The sequence below is a fragment of the Lepisma saccharinum genome, chromosome 17 (genome assembly GCF_977018435.1).
Source record: "Lepisma saccharinum chromosome 17, izLepSacc3.1, whole genome shotgun sequence".
Classification (NCBI taxonomy): domain Eukaryota; kingdom Metazoa; phylum Arthropoda; class Insecta; order Zygentoma; family Lepismatidae; genus Lepisma; species Lepisma saccharinum.
The window spans coordinates 3,366,666-3,389,518 of NC_139245.1; the positions used below are offsets into that span (position 1 = coordinate 3,366,666).

Below are 22,853 nucleotides of genomic sequence, written 5' to 3' on the forward strand. Positions count from 1 at the left end.
TAAACGTATTTTAGTAGAGTGCCCGAAAAAAATATTAGCGGACTGGCAAAGTTTGTGAACGAATACTTGTACTCATTGCGATAAGGTGTACTATTCCATACAAGAAATAGTTGCAAAAGAATGCTGGTTTAAACATATTTGACCTCGACTTAGGGATAATCTTCCAATTGCACAGCACATTGATCGCCGTGCAAGTCAGAAAACCCGACGCTTCTTAGGGAATTTAAAAGATACTTACCTGACCACACTGAAGTATTTCACTCTGTGACAATATAGTGCAGACGGAAATTTGTCAGAATAAAAAGGGAAAGTAACATTTTAATGTAAGTGAAAGCATTATATAAGTATAATGTTTACTAATTCACGTGAAAGCACGTATTTTGTTATAGACGTGGTAAGTTATATATGTATATATTTTTCGTCTGATTTCTGTAGCACAGAATTATGAGGCAAATTCCATCCAGACCCTCCTATTACTTTGATTTTGTAATAAAAATAATTATTTCACATGTTCTAAAATGATTTTTATCGAGAAAGCACACTGTACATTACTGGATTTCACTGTGTAAGTTGTATTTTTTCAATTTTAGTGAAAGTTTTTTTTATTGGAAATTTTCCTTGTGTGCAAACTGTTCTTTTTTTTTTTTTAGTTATGTTTTTGGAAAGCTAATCGTGTTAAATAACGTAATTTAAATGTGGCATTTACTACTCGCTGTTTAAGGTATGATTTATTCTTTACTTATTAACAATAGTGTACTCGGAGGTTTGTATTAGAAGGTTGCAAAATCTATACGCAGTGACGTGCGGTGACGTCGACACTTGGGGTAGCAGTCAGTAGCATGCTCAAGGGGGTGGGGGGGGGTTGGTGTGAGTCACACCCCTTCTCCCTTTATGTCCAGTATTCCTTCAAAAAAGAAGAATGTCAATAACAGGAAAAGATTGCAAAATTATGAATGAGTACCAGAAAAAAGTACACGTAACCCCCACCCACATTCGAAAATAAAAAACTATTTGATTTGACTCTAAGCCAGAGTTCTTGGGTTCGAATCTCGGATTGGCCATTTGTGTTCTTTGTGTGTGTTCCTTCATCTATTTTGTTGTACCAAAGGTGGCGGAAAAGCGAAGTAAAATAAACCAATTTAAGCAATCAATCAATGATTTGATTTCATTTTTGTTACTTAGCGTCGCTTTTTTGTCACATTTGGTTAATTTCGAAGATGATACGATGAAACTGATGAAGGGACGAGCACAGGGAACGTCCATGCCCGGGTCGGGGTTCGAACCCAGAACGCCTGGTGTCGTAGCGCGCTATGATAACCACTCCCCCGCGCTTGGTTGATTTGGTGACAGGAAACAAAACACAACACACTTTTTTGTAGTTTCTTCAATGATATTCATTTGACTTTTTGAGTTCTGAGATACATTTTTCATTCCAAATTATTTCATTATTCACTGCAACACATAGGACAAGAATGCGCACTCATCACGGGTTCGAATCCTGGCCTGGATTGTTCATATGAGGTCCCTTCACCAATTTCATCATATCATCACTCAATCCTCATTTTCGCGATAACCAAATGTGGAAGAAAAGCGAAGTAAAATAAACCAAACCAACAACATTATGAACACGCGTTCTCTTGCCCAAATAAATACATCCGTATTTATGACTGTTACAGGCCAATATATTAGTATATTTAAATAAAACACTACTAAAACGAGAGTCAGAGAGAGCCTGAGCACATATTTGTAATTTAATCATTATATATTCCATATTTGAAAAAGGAAAAAGAAAGAAAGAAAGCATAACATTATTGTCTGCACATAACATGTTCCCATTTTATAAACAATAAAACTACATCCCATATTATACATACACACATATTGTACAACGTGTAAAAGGTTGTGTAAATACAGAGAACATAAGTACTGCAGAAAATTTTACCCTGTGTTCTTTAGAGGATTTACAAAAAAATTATGAGAAACCAATCCCCTATCTGTCCTATAGGAGATAGACTGGGGAACCTGAAAGCCTGGGCTTTCAACCATTGCAGCGGGGAGCGTGGGGGCAAGGGAAGTAGAGGTCGAAATCTTCCTTTTCCTTGGGCCGGCCGTTTCTACCTGGAAACTGGCCTGGCTGAAGAAGAGCGAGCTAGGGTATCCAGCCTGCTTTGCCCGCGGAGAACACCGATGGACGAGAAGCGCGTGGAAAAGAAGGTGTTGCATATGAGCTGTGGTGGCTTTAACAAGACAATAAATATTGTGATTTGAATATAATTCGAGATGTGAGATTGATTGATCTATCTCTGCTAGACTAGCTACTCCTCAGTGCACGTCACTGTCTATACGATTTCACTGGATTACAATATCCAATCAGTCATCTGAAGTATTTAACTGCTATGAACCATACTCCTTAATAGCTTTAATTTTAGGCAGTGTCTGCTGCCACGTTCTTTTTCTGCTGGAATCTCAAAAAAGATGCGCGTGGCAGTAGACTCGGTCTTTGTTTTATCGTGATTTCATCATGCTATGTATGCAATTACGTCTGTAACACATACTGTGAAGTTGTAGCGAATACTTTCACGAAAATGTTTTAAAATGAGGTCCCTCATCATTCTTCTAATAATAAACCTAAATGCTCTCGTAGTTAGGTTAGGTTCTGTTAACATTAGAATAATATCGCTAAATGCTTTCTAAAGAAAAAGATTCTAAATTGCCTGTACATTCATTCCCACTAATCATAAACTTGCATTTCTCTCGTCTTAATCAGTTCTTAAGATTTGTAACATACTCTTAGCAGACGAATTACGTGGCAGCAGCAAATTTGACGCTTAATCTTACTGCTGACACGTGCGTGGCAGCAGACTCGGCCTTAATTTTATAACATTTGATAAAACATTGGTGATTTGCTTTACTTTGGGTCGATGCCCATAAAACTTCTGCAAGTTTTGTTTCTTAATCCTCGTAAATGTAGTCTAGGCATGTAGCCTAGACTGGCAGTGGTGCAGGAACGGGGGGGGGGGGGGGGTACAGGGGTACATTGTACCCCCATAAATTTTTGAAGGGGGTACTGTACCCCCCTAAATCCGTAAATCGAGTTGTACCCCCTGTACCCCCCTTGCTAATTTGACAGCAGACGCAAAGTAAAAGAACCTATTTTAAGTTCACCGAATAAAAAAGTTGTATTGTTTATAGCTTATAGGCCTAAACATTATCTTCCTTACCACAGAAATTCAAACCATTCTAAACCTATTTTACTACATTGTGGTTGCTACTAGTTAGTTCATTGACCTAAGTTCTTGGAAACCTCTTTAAGGAGATGAAAATTGTTTAAAATGTGTGTGGAACGATGGAATCAGATTTGCTCTCAGACAATCACGCTGCATACGAATGCTCCTTTGCGTAAGGGGGGGTACACTTTTCTAAAGAAGTGGTCACGTCGATTCGAAGATAAGATACAAATCTTCATCAGAAGAGTATATGACTGATCCCATTTTCTTTTGAATATTTAAAATGGAATTTTCCAAAACGAAATACTTACACGAATGAGACACTACAGACCAACTTGGGGGTACAATGTACTGCTGTACCTCACCCATATTCATCATAACTTTGTAAGAGGGTGTTCGGAAAACTATACTTAAACCTACTATATATTAAGAGATTTTGAAAATAGAGTCCCAATTAGCCGATCTGAGCATGAAGTGAATCTAGAATAAATTTTAATAACATCTGAGTGGAAACCGAAACAAAAATAAACACAAACATGAACGAGAAGGATGTCGCCACACAGGAGACGAGATGAGGCTGTGACAATTCCCGACTCGTCGCATCGCGATATAATTCCTAATTGAAATGAAATTTTTCCTAGACATTTAAACAGGGCCAATTTACGTTTATTATCAGAGGAGGGGAGAGGGAATTATTTTTACCTATGTATTAGGTATACTTATAATTGGACATTAATTGCTTAAAATCTAATTTTGGTATCGAGTGCAACCCAAACACAACGCCATTTTAAGTTAAACCCTAAAGTCAATATGTAAGAAAATTACATTAGTCAGATGAATGCACGAGATAAACGAAACTCACTGCAGGTTCTATTGGTAGATATTGGATTGGATTCGCAAGGTCTTTGAGTGAGATGCGAATGTTTAATTGATTTATTTGGTTTATTTTACTTCGCATTTCTGCCACTTTTGGCTAGTCGCAAAGATGAGGATGGATATCATGAAATTGATAAACACTCACATGCCCAACCTGGGACCTCTGGCATCAAAGCGCGGTATTCTCCCTCCGCTCCGGAGGCCGGCGAGGTGAGAATGTGTTTTGCATTTGTAGATGCGAAAATCTTTAACTGTGACGTGCACATGCTTTTGCTTACATTAAAGTTTACCTTTTCACATAAACGAGAAGTTGACATGTCACCTGAAAACACACGCATGTGTCCGCATTGAATACTACTCCATACGAAAAGAAACCTTGTCCACCAAAGATTGATACGAAAAAAAAAAATTGAGCGTATGCCTTTCCTTGCTTCCTCTGACATCTGAAGTATTTGGGTTTTGTATATGTAATGATAGTACTTTCAGTGCTTGAAGAGTGTCATTAGGTACAGCTAATTATATAACAAATAAATGCTTTGTCAAATGTTTCACAAATATTTCAAAGTTGGACTTTACGAGTTGATCGGGAACCATCTCAACTCAGTTTTTTCCTTTTTTTTTTATACAACACCCTACAGATGTCTGAGTAAATACCAAATAAATGGCTTCTAAAAGACATTGGATGTGGTACACATCTGCCATAAATTGTTTAAAGATATTTTTATGTGTAGCTATGGGAATTTAAAATTAGAATGAACTGAAGTGGAACTCTATAAGTATGATATATTCAATAATGTGGTTTCTATATCCAGTGGGTGGGAGATGGTTATTCCTGGTTGGGGTGGCTCAAGATCCTCCTCACCCCCTTTAATCTCAACCTGCATTAAATTGAATAGACGTATCTTTGTTCGAAATTTTCACATTTCGAACTCCTGATTTTTTGTTCCGTTAAATCCAAATAAGCCCAGAACGAAGTCCAGAGCTTTATATGTTTCAGAATTGTTATCTGCTTTTAAAATCTGTTTAAAAAAACATAAATTCTAAGAAAAACAAAGAAAAAAATAGTTATGGAAATTTTGCATTAAATAACAGGACATTCGTGTGTGCTGTTCTAAAATAGAATATTTCCCATGTCTTCACATTATACCTAATTATCAAGGACGTATTTAGGAGGGGGCCCGGACACTTCCCCGAAAGACTTACCAAAAAGTAAATAATCAAAATATAATTGTTTAGCATTTATTACTTATAATCGATGATTATTTCCGCTGAACTTATTGGAAGGCAAGGAATTTGGCTCATACGGCTTTGAAAGGTTCCAAAGACTTATGCACACAACTAATGATAATATCCATAAAATATTAATCAGAAACTTTACTTTTCGTTAATTGGATGTAACTTTTGTTTTTGTTATTCAATAAATATTCAATTATTTTTCTATTTGACATTAAATTCCTTGCCAGGGCAGTTGTTTTTATGCAAATCTTGGCGATCTTAACTACATGCAAGCTAGATGCTGTTATATATCTATTCTTTTACAATCTTTTACCTATTCACGTTATAACAACAATGCAATATTAATTAACTTACATATCTAATTAATATTTTAATTTAATTAAATATAATAATAATAATAATTATTATTATTATTATTATTATTATTGCAACACTTGGTTGGACCCCCGAAATGTATTTCTAGGTGCAGTAGTATGTGTGTTTATATATATGGGAGGCTGAATTTTGTACCCCCCCCCCCCCCAAATGAAAAACGTTCCTGCGCCACTGTAGACAGGTACACAGATGATTGTAGGAAAGTTAACACTAGATTCATTCCAACCTCTTATCTTTCCATTATTTCCAGCTGTCACTTGTCCATGAGCACTTAATTGCCTCAACAAACACCAATTTCATCTTTGCATTTTCAGTTCTTTATTGTGAGTTACATATCCTGAAATGTTGAACTTCAAGACGCTTAATGTAGCCTATATTTATTTTTTAATAGGTTTTTTGATATAGCAATGTAGAAGATGATGAATCCAGAACTAGATAATTTGGATGATGAGCCTGACTTGAGGCTTGGTCATGGAACTTTGAGCTTCAGTGGACAAAGTGGATCGCAAAGCCAGGCCAGTGCACATATCAGTAAGTCTTACCATTATAACTAATGTTGTGTATTTATGTGCATGTGTACAAATACCCGAAGAGATATTGCTATTGTTGTTATAGTGGAATAAGAACATTCAAAATACCAGTGGTCAGAAGTAGCATGCTACTTGTAACGTCGCTACAGAATTTGTAGCTGTAGCTGTAGCGACGCTACATTTTGAAAATTGTAGTTGTAGTGGTAGCGAAGCTACAAAATTCCTGTAGTTGTAGCGAAAATTTCGCTACAGCTACATTTTCTCTCAGCATTTTAAGGTGAATTTTGAATGTGGCAACAGCGTCAGAAAAAATCAACAATAACCTTTAATTTTGCAGGAGGTTCATAAAGACAAAGTCAATTACATAAAAATACAGGTTATCTAGATTGTAGATATCTGCATGTTATTTAATTAGTATCTGGATATCTAACTGACATATATGAATATATTCCAGCTAACAGCTAAGTTTTTTTGAGCTGCATCGCTATTTTGGGGAGAAACATGCCTCGTTTGCTGCACCGCTGGAAAAAAGTGCCTCGTTTGCGTCACCCCCGGAACAAATCCTGTGGATATTCATGGTGTAAGAGGCACCAAAATGTCATTAATTGCTGTGTAAGACACAACTTGCAGTGCAAAAAGGAGCGATGGATTTTCCACTGCACTGACAAAGGAATAGTGCCAGCAATAAATGGTTCAGTACATTAACAGCATTGATCATTGTCAGTATATAGGATCTCACCAGCAAGAAATTATTGTTACAAGAATGACAGAGTTTCTGGAATTACAATTATTTTCGCGAAAATATTTGTTCACAAATTATAAAATTACAATACGTGTAGAACACTCGGGTTTACACGACAGTTTCCTCAATATATTGTATCATATTGTAAAAAGTACGTACGAGTTATTGACATTCCTGCAGAAACGACAATTTCCTTTAGTTCTTTAGTTAATATACATAGTTTTAAAAATTATGTATTTTTCCTACTTTTGCGTCACTTTTCTGTAACTTTTGCTAATCATGACATCATCATCACTATCCTTTGCCGTTTCCTGCCTCTGACTGGGTCGGCATAGAAGTCAAGACTCTGCATTATTTCTTGGTCTTCCACCACTCCTCTCTTTCCATGGTGTTCCCAATCTTCTCCTCTTCTCCTAACACTCTCCGGTATCTGCTCTTTCCACCGACATTTTGGTCTCCCCCTTGTCCTTGTGCATTATAATCTCTTACTGGTAGTCTTTCTGCATCCATCCTCCTCATGTATCCCAACCATCTCATCTGTGCCTGATCTATCCTGTCCTGAAGCTTCACCACACCCACTGGCTGTCGGATCTTCTCATTCCTTATTCTATCCCTTCTAGTCTTCTCCCATAGACTCCTTAAAATTTCATCTCCACTGCCTGCATCTTTTTCTTGTCTCTCTATGTCACGTAATTATTGGCACATAGTATGTGTTACATGTTACCTTCTTGCATTGCATAGGTACATCCCTGTTCCATATTAATCTTCGAACGCTTTGATATAGTCCACCACCCATGTGTCCTCTTCTGTTTACCTCCTCATCTATTCTTCAATTCTTCTCAATCATGACAATGAGGATGAATGGTTTATTTAATTATTCTCTTATCTATACTAGTAGCTTTCTGCCACTTTCGGCTAATTGTGAGAACGAGGAAGAATGATGAATGATGAGCAGTGTGGGGAATGGAGGAGCAGGAGGATCCCATCCTCCCAACTTGGCGTCTTTCCTACTTTTTGTTTTGAGTCCATTTTATGCATAGATAAGCTGATCGAGACTGGATCCGAGCCACTATGTGCCTCCGCTGGGTATCGAACCTGGAGCCCTTTTGTAAACAAAGGGCCCCAGGTACTTTTCATTCAAAATGCTGCCATCATATCAGTCTATTAAAAAATGAAATATTTATTCTCAAGAAAAATAAGTTGATGTGAACATAAACGTAATCCTACCAAATTTCATTTGTGTATAGTTGTAATCATTAATTTGGGTAACACCCTAATTGCAATATTCATATATCAAATTTGAATTGAAATGCCACTTGCATAGGTACGTTATTCTCAAAAACTATAGTAAAAATAAGTAACTGAAGTAACACAGCTATCAAAATTTTTGAATGACGGGAATCATGATAATAAATAACAGAATCTATTTACCAGTAGTAGGGGATTTTTTAATATTCACATGGTTATTTTTAAGTTTTTTTTATGCAAAAGTAGCAAAGTAGCGAGTAGCGCACATGAGTAGCGTAGCGAGCTACTTTTTGATAAATGTAGCTGTAGCTGTAGCGAAGCTACATTTTGGAAGAATAGCTGTAGCTCTAGCGAAGCTACTTTTAAAATGTAGCGTTCTGATCACTGCAAAATACTTACTAGAAAAAGCTAGGTAAATTATATATTATATTTAAGATACCTGATTAATTGTGTGTAAAATATATTTGGTGACATTCTATTTAGAAGTTGTTGGCTGTTTGATTACCTCCCACTAGTCTGTTCTCCCTACTGTTTCCAGCAAACAACAAAAACTAGACAAATTAATGTTCGGTTAACCAAAATGGTTAGCACTGTTGCCTTTGGTGTGAACCGTCTTGGGTTTGATCCCAGAGAGAGCTCAAAATTTTGATATTGGCCCTGAATCATTAGGGCAATTAGGGATATACTTGCAAAGAAGTAGCAAACTGGTCTTGAACAATAATAAACAGCAGTGACAAGACTCAGGGTGCTAACATATTTATTACTTACCCTTATGGTGACATAGAACCAAGTGATCCAATGTTTCATACCTGCAAAATAAAAGAAAAAAAACCCACTTCTAACAATAAAATGAAACATTATGGAAGGATGAGTAGCGTGATACGGTCATGGAAACCTACAACGACTGTTTTTTTTTTGTGCTGATCACGCATCACCATGTAACTGGATGGATGATTTACCACCTTGATTTACCACCTCGGCAGGTGGGAGCAAGGCTGGCAGTCAGTAGGTAGGCCCTGGCTGGGGCCGTTTATCCACTGTACCCCCTCGAAAATTACGTCAAGTTTTTTTAATCGACATATTTCAATGTTTCATGTAATGTAAAAGTGGTTCAAACATTTGGAAAGCACAAATATCGGAGATACTTGATCCTCAAATATGGCCCATGTAAGTTAAAACCTGCAATTTCTGAGTATTTTCGCCACTTTTTGTTAGTAATAACAGTTTGTATGTACACTAAAATAGCGAAAGAACATGTTGAAAATAACTATCAGTACCTAACCTAACTACTTAAAATTATAGCTGCTGTTCTGGAAAGTCATTTTGGTTTCTATATTCACTTGCGCCAAGCCTTCGAGCTGTTCTTCTTCACAGTAAAGTAACGTGCTAAGGTAACAGATGTACTTTACTTCACAATAGCACATTTCCGAGAGCTAAAATCGACTGAAAATGTTCATAAACCATGCAAAATATTTCACTTTCTCCAGGGGGTACAGAGCGTCAAGGGTACCCCCTGGCCCTCACTGGGTGTGCTGTTACGCCACTTAAAAAGAAAAGGAGATTTTGAAATATAAAAAGAAAGTTAGAATCAGTTTTTATGAGATAGTAAGCAACACATTCAGTTGGACAGTATAATGGGGAATATGTGGCTAAAGTCTCCTGAATTTCAGAACCATCCACCACTGCAAGATTGGTGCATTTGATCTAAATAGGGAGCCATGTCACCCTTCATTCTGTGTTGGTTTCACCATGGTTAGGTTGTAAATCTCGGGTTCAGGTTTCTGGTAATGGAAAGAAATTAATATTAGGTTCAGTAGAAATGCACTTATTATGATTTTTTATTTATTTATTGTAGGGTAAGTTAAAAAGATAAAGAGTCCTGCACTCTGGTCGTAAGGTCTAAGGCATCAGGCCAACAGAATGCATGCTGGTTCAAGTATGGTGAGGGGGGGGGGCAAACACTGTCGCACGAAATTTGAACCTTCCTTAACGTAATAAGTACTGTTTGGATTTTTTAAAAAAAGTTATTTATGTTGGAAAAAACAACTTAAAAATTACCTTTGCAGATGCATGCGTGCTTGCCATATATTTTCTGTTAACAAGCAACTGTAAGTATCGCAGACTACTAGAAATTAATGTAGAAGTAAATTGGAAGCTTGGTAGAATGCATTTAGGGACTTTATTTTAATGCTAAGAGAAACAAACTTGGCCCGCCTAACCTAACTACGAAAGCATATATTGAACACAATCTTAAATAATTGCTAAAACTCAAATTGAGGGGGGAATTATTAGTTTTTATAGTGATGAGAATGTACCTGTACAACTTACTGTTGTACTACCAAAAAAGCACTATGTGTGGGTGCGGGTGAGTGTGTATGTATACGTATAGGAGAAAAAGCAAGGTAATCAGTAATCCACCAGCTATTTTGTCTGTCAAAGTATTTTCTTGTAAGTTTTTCAATTTACATGCTAGACTTTATTTGCATGCAGACATTTTGCCTTTATGTGTGTAATTGTAAATACTTTCAGGGTCTTGGTCGAAAGTTCCTAGAGAAACCAAAGCAAATATTTCACCTGAGAGCACTACAAATGGTGACGTAGCAGTTTTGCCAACTCTAACCTTTGAGATTGTTTCTGCAAGAACCATTAGTGATGGAAAGGAGAAAAAACATGTGGTATGGATATATAATGTTTATTATTATTGAAATTGTAGTACTTCTGAATATAACTTGACTGTCATTAGTGATACTACAAAGATATAAATGGAGGAATAAATGTTCAGGACAGGGTAGGAAGTTGGCTTTTTGCCAACATCCCGAGGACTGTATTGGGAACTTTGGAGCCAGTGAAACGTTGACATTATTGCAAGCAGCTTTATCTTTTTATTTGTTTTTGAGTCAAGACTAAGCAAGTACAAAATACAATGCATTTTTCCGTCCCTTGCGTGCCTGTCGGCAACTTCCGTCATATCATGTGAGATATCTCCGCTATGGAAACCGTTGGCTTCGAAATGACTTTTGAGTTCTCAGAATTACAGTTACAATTACATTCAAAGTAAGCATGTACCATGTCACAGGTTATGTTGGAAATGTTGTCCTCGTGCTTCCACACAAATTCATGATGAAAGTTGTGCGAATTACTCACAAATTTAATATAAATATATTGATAACTTACGTTTTGCGAGTATCTATGTTGCTCCTGCGACGTTTCGGGACGCAATTGCTCCCTTCCTCAGGCTGTTCACGTTTATGTTATATATAATTCATAACCATGGTACAGGATATAGGATTGGTAAAAGGTGTGTGGTTAAAAAACAATAAAAATCTAAAACCCATTACAGGTGCACGTCATATTACCATGCTGTTTCCCCGATTAGAAACTGAAGTTTTAACATTCCAAGGAGCAGTTTCTAATTGGGGAAACAGCATGGTAGTATGACGTGCACCTGTAATGGGTTTTAGATTTTTATTGTTTTTTAACCACACACCTTTTACCAATCCTATTTCCTGTACCTATGGAGAGGTCGACATGGTTATGAATTATATATAACATAATCGTGAACAGCCTGAGGAAGGGAGGAGTTGCGTCCCGAAACGTCGCAGCGCAGGAGCAACATAGATGCTCGCTTCCACACATTTCCTGTTTTTAGGAAATTTCCATTTACATGCAACAGTTCAGCTTCTGAAATTGCTTCAGTTTCTCTCCTGGTATGCTCCTTCAGTTCTAATGTGTGTGGGTTTGTTGCATAGACTGTATTTTGTTGTAACGTGTACGTATGTGCCATTATTAGAAGTATAGCAAAACACAAATAACACTTGGAACACCAAGCACTTTAAAAATACAACTAGAGTGAAATCGCGAAGTTACTGCAAATGGAATGAGGTTAAGAAATTGACAGATTGTGTGCGTTTCAGTTGCTGCTCTCGCGCCACGAGCTGTTAGGAAACTTAAGTGACCTTTTAGCATGTCTTGTTATCAAAACTCCGTGGCACGAGGACAACATCCCCTGTGACAAGGTACTTATTTATTTTGATTGTAATTGTAACTGTAATTCTGAGAACTGGAAGTCATTTCGAAGCCAAAGGTTTCCATAGCGGAGACATCTGGCCGGGCACCAGGTGGACCGCTGACAGGCACACTACAGTCGGGACGCGCTAGCAAGCGGCGTGGGACCACCCACTCTGGTAGCGACGCGCTGTTGCCGGATTGACCTACTTGAGGATTTTCGCGAGTCCACAGAAACATGAGGAAGGCTGAACTACTGCAGCTCCTTATGTTACACAGACCCCAGTTCCCCATATATCGAATAGACAAGCTTGCAGAAGAAGCGGGACATACGGTGGTCCGTCTCCCGCCTTATCATTGTATGTACGATGCAATCGAACTTATTTGGGCACAGGTCAAAGGGCTGGTAGCACAGAGGAACACTTTGCCACCTTTTACACCGTCCAAAATTTTGCAATTGACAGAACAGGCTATCGGGGATGTGACAGCAGATAAGTGGCGTTCGGCTATAGAACACGCAAGGAAGATTATTTCCGAAGCATGGGAAAAGGAGGGAGTTGAAGAGCAGCAAATGGAGGATTTTGTAATTTCACTTGGGCGGGAAGACAACAGTTACAGTAGTAGCTAAGATGAAGATGTTCCTTTACCAACCAACAATGAAGATGATCTTGTGATAGCGCCACTGCAATGGCAGCCGGTAAGAAAAAACAACTGATTCTTTAACTACTACTTCTGTTCTTTCATTCATTTTTTTGATTTTACATACAGGTAGCTCAAAGCATTAATAACACACGTACCAAATGTATCATTAATGTTAAGGAAATCGAGCAATTGCCAAGCGTTTCGTTGTAATTTATTGAACTCTGTATTGCCAGAGCCTGTATTCTCATATAGCTCCCAAATTATCTCACTTCACACACCCACATGTGCCTTCCCGATGGCACAGTGGTAGGGTAAGTGTTGTCGCCTTCTAATCAAGTAGTCCTGGGTTTGATACCCTGTCGAGGCACATAGTGGTTCGGATCCCACTTCCAACTGTAGGTCCATTCCAGATTAGCCGTAGTGTGCATAAAGTGGACTTTAAAACACCAACTCAATCAATCAATTCACACACAATTTATTTGTTCTTGATAAATTTTCTCCGTAATACAGTAAATCAGTTCTGTAAAATTCTGTTTTAGAGGTGAATTTTTGTAGGTTCCTCAAAATATAATTTAAAACCGTGTTAACGAAACGAAGTTGTAAATAATTTGTTTATACGTAATTTGCCCTAATTTTCAAGAAATACATTTCATTTGTACGTTCTGAAGCTTCAACAATCGCGGCGTGACAAAGAAGGCAAAGAGAGGCGGCATGAAATCAAAGGAGAACGATTTGCCACAGTGTTGTTCATAACACAAGATGCATTTTCTTTTGTTGGTAATTGTGATACGATACAACATAAGTAAAAAGATGCCGGTAGCTGATGCTTGCAATGTACCATAATAAAAACACAACAAAGGTTCTTTCAGTGAAGGTTTTCGGTTGCTGTGTAGAGCAGGAAGATAAAATGTTTCATGCTTGCCAGAATGTAAAATTCACACTGGAAGTTAACGTCAACCTACAAGAAACTTCCGATTCAAACTTCTAGATTCGTTAATTTATCAATTTACGACGGAAATAACATATATTAGCATACTGATACGTACGTGCTTAATTTCGCGTGACGCTTTTATCCCGAGCTTGCCAACAGCTGACTAGCCTGTCCGTGTGTTTGTGCGAACGTGGCAACGTAGAAACCCCCCCAGCTACATGGCAGCCAACGAGGAGACAGAATTTGGTCACGTTCTGCCGTTCTGCGTTCTGATTGCACGCCGCTTCTTATCGCGTCCGTACTGTAGGGACAGAAAGAGGCACTGTAGTATTTAATTCAGCAGTTGCCTTTTAACAAGATATAAAAGGAAGACAAATTTGTGCCTAACATAAATAAGAGGGTCATTTGGAATGTCCTGACCATTTCTTTTTAGAAATAAGAGAATTAGTTTTATTTTACTTCTTTGTTACAGAATACATTTGGTAATTTTTCTACATACTTACCACCATGGTTCAGGCATGTGTCATACCGTATGACAAGGTTTTCCATGTCTTCATTGTACAGTGTGTTCGAAAAGTCCCCGCGCTCATACATGCATTCACCTGGATGAGTTGGCAAGCTTGCCAGTAGGGATTGGTTTGACCTTCAAGAACGAGTTTGTTATATTTAGAGCAGTGCCGCTGCTACAGTCCTCGGTGTGAGACGTTCAGTCACAGTTTGTCAACAGTACCTCTTAAGCATGTCGCCCACTGAGACATGGAGAAATGTGGCAGTAGTGCAACTCCTCTTCAGACGGCTCGTATGTTTATGTGCCAGTGCTGATGTCTGCTTCTGTTGGGTCGCTAGACATGTGAGCATACAAGGAAATGAAGCAGCCGATGCTGCCGCCAAGTCTGTTGACGCAGACGGCGACCTCGTCCACCTTCTGCCAGCTAGCGACCTGCAGAATGTTATTCGTGGTTGCCTTCTTGACACTTGGCAGGAAGAGTGGGATGCGGAAATTGGGAACAAGCTTCACGCTATCAAGCCCACCATAGGTGCTTGGCGTTGCTCGTCCCATCCCTCTTGTCGAGAAGAAGTTATTCTTACCTGCCTGCGTATAGGACACAGCCATCTAACACATGGTCACTTGCTGCAAGGGCTGGACCCTCCGATGTGTTGTGCTTCTAACGTTCTTTTAAGTGTGCGGCATATTCTTATTAGCTACCCTCGGACAGACTTTTAAACTTCCTAGCTGTTTGTCATCCCTGTTGGGTGATGACAACTGTTTTATCCAAGGTTTTTAGATTTTTGCAAAGAACTGATCCCTTAACCCGTCTGTGAGGAAGCTTTTAATACCTTCTGACTTTTTAACGTGTTGTGCGTGTTTTGTGCAGGTCTTTTTACAACCTTGCAATTTTAATTTTTTCCAAGGGGCTTTTTACACTCCTTGTTTTAATCTCTTAAGTCAGAATTTTAGGTAAGGGGATATTTCCCCGAATATATTGAAGGGTGCAGAATAGCCTTAAGTACCGATGCACCCAAAATTTTTTAATTAATTCATTCATTTTATTGAAATCAGTGGTGTAGCCCACTACAGAGAAACACACGAAACCAAAGCACGAAGTCTGCAGGTTATCGGCCACTGAAACACCGAAAATGCATCAGTCGCCATGTTGCTCCTTGTCTTGGTGGGCGTTAATCTATATGCCACGTTGCTCTGCATCTCGGTGGGCATTAATCTTTACGCACACACAGTGAATCGCTATGTTGGAAGCATATTTTGAGCATCTCATATGTATAGAAATGGAGAAATCTATTTCCCGATGAACCGGCACCAGCTAAAACCGTAATGGATGATTGTTTCAAATTTAGTTTCAGTATTCTTTCTGTGTATTTAAATGTGCGGAAAGCTGGCGCCCACAGTCGAGAGGTTAGCACATCACACTACAACACCAGGGGTCCCAGGTTCAAATCCCGGCCTGGACATAAACTGTGCATACACGTCTGGAACTCAATTCATCCAGTGTAACTGAAATACAACATTTTTACATAGAATGCAAACATAGATGTCTGATGGTGAAATTGAGAAATTTTCACTACATTCATTATCATAAGATGTTAATATTACTTTGTGAATGCTTTTCTTCTTTTTTATAATAAGGAAGGAACAGATTAATTAGTTCTGTATCAGCATCAGCCGATATATGCATGTTAGTAAGATGATTGGCTATTTTATATGATATTCTATAAGTAGCTTACAATTCCGTGCAAAATTATGCTACTGTGTTATTTTGCCAGAGGTAATGTCTATTTGTGAGGGAACACTAGAATGAAATGGGAACGCGAAAATAGTTAGCATTTTCAAATATAAATGACTCAGTATCTATAAGTGGTATGGTATACAAACTTATATGTAAATAAAAACAACAATTAAAGTTTATTTTATTGTAGGTTGTATGTTTTACATATTATTATTAGTTTAACAAAAATGTGCAATGATTTCTTTTATCTGTTTGCCATTCTCAAACTATAAGATAGATTGAAGATTAGGCACACACAGGAGATGTACTACGTAAATTTTTCAGCGAAAAATGCAGGCTCGACCAGTACTCGAACCTGGCAACAGATCCCATTGCGGTAGCACTGGCAGCTAGATGGTTCCACGCATGTAAAACAGCGACAGCAAAAAATCAGGCGAGACTAGGCTGGCTTGGTAGCTCATAGGTTAGAGCAATGGCAAGGTATGGCAGAGACCCAGATTTGAGTCCTGGTCGAGCCTGCATTTTTCGCTGAAACTTTCTACGTATAATATAGATGTTGATATATTGTAGATAAAATGTTTAAATTGGCTGATCTTTCAAAACATGCAATCAGATTTTAGCTAACATTAATTGCTTTTTTTTACTTATTATTTAGTAATAAATGTGATGTATACTGATTGAATCGCACTGTATGATGCCGCATAGTGAAAAGTTGTAATGGAACACACTTACCATTTTATTGGTTATTAAAAGTAGTATATGAAACATAAAATTACGAAATATTATTTTCATTTAATAGATTGTTGATTCCTTTCAGTTACCACCACCTTGCATAATATATACTAATTTGGAAGACAAAGTGTTTTATTAGCTTATGCATATGTGTTTTTCTTTAAATTTTATAAAGAGTCCTTTACATATATGAAAAAAACAACAGATTAGATCTTGCCAGTGGATTAGATATTTCATCAAACGACACAACTACATTTTCACCTGTTAACTTTAATTCATGTACCCTTATTTTGAAAGCAAATGTCTATGTTGTTCCATTTTTCCAAGTAGTGATCCATTCAGTTTGTTCATGGATCATTTGTAATTTCATAATAGAGTCGTTGGTAAATTATGTATGAGTATTTTGTTGGTATCAGCAAAAACTTCATAAAAATGTCATCTCTAATTTTTAATTACAGAATGTATATTGCAAACAGCTTTTCTGTTGAATACACACTCATTGACAAAAAGTTCTTTCTACACGATCAAATAAATCACGAACAAGTCATTCAATTGAGCGCTTAAAATTGACAATTGAAAGTCGTTGAACGGTCTGAAATTGCACATGCAAGAAAAATTGGACAAGTTTACATTTTAGCAATACGTGGCAGTGTGTACGACATGAAAAGAAATAAATATACTTAAACATAATAATTTTATTCACAAAGAAGAAGTAGCGCATATTAGAAACTAGAAAGAAGTATGATGCTGGTGTATTTTCTCGGTATTATTAATAATCTAAATACGATCTGAGACACAAGAAAAACAATGTGAACACAACAAATTAATTTTATAAAAATCTAGAGTTGGAAGTGGCTTTTTTGGGGGGAAAACAGTTTTTTTCCATGGCTTTTTTGGCTGGGCTTCGGCTTTTTTCACCAAAATGTTTCAAATCAATGAAAATATATTACTTGGCTGCATTTATCTTATTCCACAGCTTTCATTTATCTCTCTACTGTAAAAAGAGAGCTCTAAATCTAATTTGTAGTAGCATACTGATCTTAAGTATTAAATGGGGGTATGTATGCATATAGTTCTGCATATGTATTGTGAATAGTAAAGTTTTTGATTGTTGTGAAACATCTAATAGTTTAATATTAGCATTTGCTTCATTTTTGTGACATCAGAGAAATGCAACTTGAGTATAACCAAATCATTTTGTTTCTAAATGGTCATGATGACAAACACATGGCCGCGGTGGCTCAGTCGGTAACGTGTCTGACTACCATGCTAAAGGTCCCGGGTTCGATCCCTGGCCGATTCAAATCCGGGAACTTTTCTAACGATGGAAGCGGCCCCGGTGCCCACCCAGCGTCGAATAACATGGGTACCTGGGGGTAAAGGCAGTCAGGGGCGTGATGCTGATCACATCACCCCCACTCACGACCGGATCAAGAAAGTGTGGAGCGTTACCCCCCACACACCCTATACGCCTTCATGGCATGGTGCTATGCACAGGGGAGCACTTTTTTCTTTACTTTTTACACATGAAACTTTGAATTAAGTTCATTTTTGCTCAGTTAGATTAACCAGATAAGCCTACAGTTTTAAAATGGAATCCGAATCTGTCTCCACTGAGGATCAAACCTGGTGCCCTCTGATTATAAGACAGTGTTACCACTATGTCACTGTGTAGGTAATACACGAACTCAAGGCAAAAACAAATTAGTAACTAGCAGAAAATGCCAATGTGTCTCTCTTGGATGTAAAATTATTTAGGTAGTTCCAAAATATGACTTCATGATACTTTAAAACTCTTAACTGACACTGCAAGTGAAATAGGCTAGCTGTAATTAGTAAAAAGCCAAAATGTGCATTTTTTTCTTTAAAAAATGCCAGTTTTTTATCAGAAAAAAAACGTCCAATCAGAAAAGCTGGCAACTCTATACAAATCTCATTTCCACAGATATACATATAGTTGTTTTTCATTGTGTTTATCTAAACTTCAATTTAAGATCAAAGCAAAATATTATGTTTTACAGTTGGTTGTCGTCGTGTCGAATATATTTCATTATCACATTACTCACTGCTGTAGAAATATTCATTATTCTTTTTTGTATAGTTGAGATTAAATAAATACAGAATGTTCCACTGCTCCTCCTTTCCTTTCTCGAAAGTCACGAACACGTGTTTACACTTTGATGCTTTCTCTTCACCACAGAATAGAAATAAATAGCATTCTGCACCTCGATGCTTCTTTCCGTTAATATCAGTAGCATGTGCTCTGGTCAACAGTCAGGCTTGGATGGTGTTATTTAGAACAGTTCCTAAATGGAAATACTTGGAAGTAACCTTGCATTCAATGAGAAGAATGACGTTGTCTCTGACGTCATTTCCTTTTAAGCATTCAATCAACGACTTGTTCGTGATTAATTTGATCGTGTACAAGGCGATTTATGCCTGAATTTATATATATATTTATAAATGCCCTGAGGCAAGTTTTTCACAGTTTAGTTTTTTTATCGAGGAAGGAAAAGAAAGCTGTGTGGAAAATAAAAAAGAATTCTTTCAATCTGTTTACTTTGTTAGTGTTCTTAGTCAGGATATGGAATTGGATGTGGAAACTTGAATTAAATGTTATTGATTGGTATCATGTTAAAGAATACTCTTAATTACTTCAGTCTAACACTCGCTTGTTTCATAGGCTTACACTATCATGGTTCGAAAGGGCCCCAACCAGGACCCAAATCCAGCTGTGATTGAAAGAAGATACTCAGATTTCCTGAAATTGTATCTGTCTCTACGTAGAGATTTCCCTCATTTGATGACAAGCGTGAATTTCCCGAAGAAAGTGCTGCTTGGTAATTTTACGCCAGAATTAATTTCTGAACGTAGTGGTTTATTCGAAGATCTTTTCCATCACGTGAGCCAAAATGTTCAGCTGAAAACTTGCAACACGTTCACCACGTTTCTCTACGAGCAAGAATACAAAGAAGCTAAGTGTTGGATGAAGCTCTCAAGATTCGAGGAAGCAGTGCCTCTCTTGGAAAATATATTTTATCTCATGAATAAGTTATACACGGATCGTCACCCAAAAGTGATGCTTACGCTTTGCGAGGTAGTCGCTTGTCATTTTGCGATAGATGGTTTCAGCGATGCCGAGAAGTTTGCAGAGCTCGCTTTGCAAAGGTTCGAAGCTGTTAGCGATGCTGATATCCTGGAGTATTACGTTCCATTTCTTCAGCTGTGCGTCAGGTTGTGGTGGGCTTTGGGAAAAGACAAAAGAGCCCTGGAAGCAAGACTGGTAGATTTGAAACAAAAAGGTGTGAAAGTAGATGGTTGCCCAAATTTGCTTGATGCATTACGTGATAAATGTATTTAGATTTCTGATGCTAGAGGTATCCTTAGTTCTTTTACACTATGGTGCCTTACTCTATTTATAGTGAAGGAGTAGACATAGCTTTCCCGCTAACATCTAAAATGTTTTAAAAAGATATAGATTGTGAACTTTCCCAAATAGGATAGTTATATTTTATGTTTGAAGTATTAGTTTCAAAGTCATAATATCTAGTCTTTTATCTGCAATAGAAATATCGTAAGATGTTAATTGTATGTGTTACCATGCTCTTTTGCCAACAATTTTTGGCATGTAATAATTATCCTCTAGATTTCAGAGATTTTTTTTTTATGCACATATATTTCTTTTAGAAGAAAATAGTTGAAATTTGTGTGCACTGAGTTATTTATAAAACCAGAACTAGTTTACAAATGAGGAAAAAGAGTGAATATTTTATGTACCTTTATTTGTTTTTTTTGTTTTTTTGTTTTTTTGCCTTTTTGCCTTGAGAATTGTGACTTCGCTACCTAATCATTCCTTATTTATTTTGAACCAATTGTTGATAGTATCGTGAAGACTAATTTGTGTCATTATTAGCTGTTTGCATGCTGTTTAAGCATACACACACATACGTACATTGATGCATGCACATGCATGTACCGTACATAACTGAAGGAAACACTCGCCAGATAAAAGTACACAAATGATAATTTGCAGCATTGTCGTCTGGAATTGAAAGTTTGCTGCTTCCAACTGCAGTGAAGCCAGACGAAGAGTTGATAGTGAACAGGCATTGGATGATGTGTTCCTCACATTGAATTACGACTGAGTGAGTGTTGATTGGTTGGTTGTGTCAGGTGCGTTTTGGAAGTGTAAGGTGGAGGGAGGGAGGATATGTCTCTATTGGGTGACTACACTGAGTTCAGGAGATATGCTTATATGCTTGGCTGATACGTAAGCTCTCACCTAGTAATTTCACAAAGAAGTGAATAGCAGTATTTTCAAATACTACTGATTCGGGATCCATGGAGTGAATGAAATTGGAGAACATGAATTGGAAGTGGTATCAAGTTTCCCTTATCTAGATTATTCATCACAGACAAAAATTATGAGATTATACAAGTAAGAAATAGAATACAAAGAGTAAATACTGCCATGGAGTAAACCAGGGACGATTCCTCCATGTAGGAAGTGAGGAACTTCCTACAATTCAGTTGTACTTATTTCGAGTTCTCTACCTTTTAGGAGTTTAATGCGTTATAAAATTATGAGTGCAATGTACGTACAATTGACTAGATTAGCTACTGTCAAGAGTTGACTGCTTTCGCATGCACCAGTAGCAGCCAAAAGACGATGGCCACAGGCTTTCTTCCGCTCGCTGAGGAACCACGGCGGTCATCCTACAGACAGATGGGTGAGGGGTGGAAGGGGCGGCGAGGACTGAGGAACCAGCAAGTTGTTCCTCAATCAGCGTTGCCAATCCCAGCAAAATGGTACTAAACCAAGCACAGTTTGATATTTGTTGACACTTAGCACCCTGCTTTTGACATAGTGGTAAAAATCTGCAAACGCCAGTCCCTGGGAGAGGAAAAATCGAATTCAATGGAATATGCTTTCAGGGAATAGAGATAATATTATATCCAAATCTTATTTCTACTTCACCAGCGGACATTTTTCAAACGAAAGGGAGTATCCGATCCAGCGTCAAGCTTTTTTACAACCATGCCACGATCCATCTTCTATATTTACTTCATGCAGCCCGATTTAGTTCGCCAGGAGATTTGTGGTAGGAAATCGGTGGAAATTTGGAGGTAAACTTTTTTCTATGTTGAACCCATGTTGTTTGTTGCACAATTTTAAACAATTTTGGGGGAAATTTTATACTATTACATAACTGTTACGCAAGTTCAAAACTCTAGAAAAGTAGATGCAGAATTACAACTATCCAAAAAAAGGTAATTCATAATAAATCCTAGCACAATTTAGAAAAATTTAGCATAATTTCGTTATGGTGAACCCACTCGACGACAGGGAGGGAGAAGAAAATCGAAATTCTTGAAAAGTCTGAAATATTGTTTGTTATTTTCGTTGGATTTTATAGGTTCAAATTTAAATATTTCGTAGTTCAAAGTGAGGAGCAAGGGCCCCTTGCCCTACCTTGAGCATGGCCCTGCAGCTAACATTCTAAATGCAAAGGATAGTACAAGCGATACGTGTGATTGTAATTGAACGCATTTTTCAAAACTTTCTTGGTTTACCATAATTTCTTCATACACTCCGAAAAAGTCACAAGTCGCCACTGGAGTAAACCGTAGAGTTAAAGTAAAGTTACTTTGTATAAAACCCTAATTCGCAGCATAATGATACACGTAAGTGAAACATGGACCTTTATTGAAAGTGAAGCTGAAATGGAGGACTTGTTTGAACGGAAAATATTGAGGAAAATATTTGAACCAATAAAAGTGCAAGATATTTGGAGAATAAGAACCAATCAGGAATTATATGAATTTTACAAAGATGTCCTCATCTGAAGTTATATAAAAGCTAAAAGGTTAGAGTGGGCAGGACATGTAATCAGGATGGATGAAAGCCGAATTCCCAAGAAGGTGATGCAAGGAAATTTTGGAGGGAAAAGATCAGTGGGGAGACCGAGAAACAGATGGGAAGAAGCGGTTGTAGTAGATGCAGTACAACTGATGAGAACTAGGAACTGGAAGAGAGCAGACTTGGATAGGATGGGATGGAAGCGG

General features: G+C 37.6%; 1 protein-coding gene across 2 annotated transcripts; it reads left to right on the forward strand.

The window, feature by feature from the left end:
• Positions 1-268: 268 nt before the first annotated feature.
• Snx21 (Sorting nexin 21) lies at positions 269-20,575 on the forward strand. Of its 2 annotated transcripts, none has more exons than XM_083138840.1 (4): positions 269-323; positions 6,106-6,245; positions 10,764-10,909; positions 19,471-20,575. In XM_083138840.1, the coding sequence occupies exons 2-4, from the start codon at positions 6,131-6,133 to the stop codon at positions 20,146-20,148; spliced, it is 939 nt and encodes a 312-aa protein (XP_082994966.1). In that variant the 5' UTR covers positions 269-323; positions 6,106-6,130; the 3' UTR covers positions 20,149-20,575. The 2 variants fall into 2 exon arrangements, with proteins under 2 accessions (XP_082994966.1, XP_082994967.1); XM_083138841.1 differs by having other exon boundaries at positions 270-394.
• Positions 20,576-22,853: the final 2,278 nt, after the last annotated feature.

Bases quoted from the DNA above. Each gene is read 5' to 3' on its own strand.
- Snx21 (XM_083138840.1), top strand. From the start codon at position 6,131: ATGATGAATCCAGAACTAGATAATTTGGATGATGAGCCTGACTTGAGG. The intron at 6,246-10,763 runs GTAAGTCTTACC...AAATACTTTCAG, and splicing joins CCAGGCCAGTGCACATATCA to GGTCTTGGTCGAAAGTTCCT. The intron at 10,910-19,470 runs GTATGGATATAT...CTTGTTTCATAG, and splicing joins GAAAGGAGAAAAAACATGTG to GCTTACACTATCATGGTTCG.